The 2,021-nt window shown below is 34.7% G+C and overlaps 1 protein-coding gene across 1 annotated transcript; it reads left to right on the plus strand.

The window, feature by feature from the left end:
* The first annotated feature begins 1,277 nt into the window (after positions 1-1,277).
* On the plus strand, positions 1,278-2,021 carry LOC131842062 (histidine-rich glycoprotein-like). Its single transcript, XM_059190496.1, has one exon. The coding sequence runs from the start codon at positions 1,296-1,298 to the stop codon at positions 2,019-2,021; it is 726 nt and encodes a 241-aa protein (XP_059046479.1). The 5' UTR covers positions 1,278-1,295.

Below are 2,021 nucleotides of genomic sequence, written 5' to 3' on the forward strand. Positions count from 1 at the left end.
ATTCATTCGCTTTTAATCTGTGCCTCTAAGTTAAAAAACTAATTTCTAAACAAGCTTTTACCATTAGTATTTTTAGAACTCCATTTTTAGGCAAATGTCATGCTAAATTTCAGCTTAACTTATTCAACGGTTTGGGATGCGTGTTTTATTTTCGTCAGTTTAGGTTTACTACAAATATTTTCCAGACTAAAATATCGGTTTCATCTACGGTCATATCATAAATATCATTAATTTTCTTGAAAATAAATTTTAGTATTAGAGATTTTAAATTGCAATAGAAACATTGCCATAAGTCGCATTATTTGATAAATATTCATATTTATAAGACTACAATTTTACCAAGTAAGTATTATTTATTTTACTATAGTATATACTTAAACACATAACATTATCCAAAATTGTGTGAGTGCATAAAACTTCTAAATAAAACCCTACAACAAAATGATTGTTCAAAACCGCATTTTAAAATAGTAATCGTTTAGCTGTGTTCCGTCATGTAACAGTGCTTCTTGATCTGAAGACAAGAATATTGTATGATTTTCTTGATATTATATTTACGTCTATCGACAATAGTTATTATGTACCGTTAACTGTCAGGTAGTTGGAATAATTACTTCATAGTATATTTTATCCCATAAAAAATAAATTTTATTTTTAAAATAACTTTCAGTATAAAATTTGTATAAGACCCACACGGGACATAAGAAACTTATGTAGGGTTTTAAGAAACTATTACCTATCAATTGCCAAAAAAGATGCTTTTTAATCTAAAGTATGTATTGTAACATAAAAAATATAATCGGACTGAAATAATAAAAGTTATGAAATACTAAAAGGTTTTTAAATTTCTTTTCAAAAGCTCATATTATAGTAATTCACTACCATAATCCGTATATTTAATTCATAACCAATTACAACAATTCCTTTTTAATCTTTTACCTACATTTTTATACAAGTATATAAAATCAAAATAGTGTGTTAATTTCAAATATAGTGATCTTTGTAACCACGATATACATAGACATAACATGAAATTAATAACAATGAAAATTAGTGCACATTTGTAAAAATGTTAAAATTTCCTGTCAAATCATTTTATATATATACGAAAAATATAATTAAATAATATTGTCAATAAATAATTCGGGTCAGACACGCGCCTATGACCCTCATTACTAGTTACCCTGACATTAAAAACAACTGTATTATTGGCAATAACTATATAAGCTTAGAGAAATCGGTAACAAGCATCATTTGGCAATCATTGCTCAACAGAATCAGGAGAACAGGAGAAGATGAGAGCTTTTCTTGTGGTGTGTTTACTGTTGGTAGTGGCTACGGTCCATGCAAGAGATACACGGTACAAACGGAATGCTGATCTCGAAACGGCGGGCTCCCACCACTGGGAAAAGGGTGGCGGTGGTGAACACCATGGACATCATCATGGCGAACATGGCGGATTTGGCGAGAAGGGTTACAAAGAACACCACGAACATGATCATGCTAAGAAAGGACACTCCCATCACGAAGGACATAAGGGCTACTATGGTGACCACGGCGGCCACAAGAAAGGCCATCATCACGATGAAGGATACTACGATGAGCATCATCACGGCGAGAAAGGGGATAAAGGCCACGGCTTTGAAGAAAAGGGACACTTTCACAAAGGACACTCGACAAAAGGACATCATGGCATACACAAAATAGATGAGTTCAAGAAAGACAAACATTTCCACGATAAACACGGCGAATCCGGTTTCGAAGAAGGCTACGGTGGGCACCACCATGAAGATGGATATAAGAAGGGCGGGCACTTCCACAAGGGACATAAAGAGGGCGGTTTCCATGAGCACGAACAAGGCAAAAAGGGCCACCATGAGGAGGGACGCCATCACCATGATCATAAAGGTCACCACGATGAAGGTGGCCATCATGAACACTGGGGTCACGATGAAGGCCATGGCAGCAAAGGAGGTCATGAAGAACACAAAGGTTGGGACTGGAAAAAGGGGGACAAATAA

Source organism: Achroia grisella, unplaced genomic scaffold (genome assembly GCF_030625045.1).
Source record: "Achroia grisella isolate CSIRO2021 unplaced genomic scaffold, CSIRO_AGI_Agris_v1 utg204, whole genome shotgun sequence".
In the NCBI taxonomy this organism is placed as follows: domain Eukaryota; kingdom Metazoa; phylum Arthropoda; class Insecta; order Lepidoptera; family Pyralidae; genus Achroia; species Achroia grisella.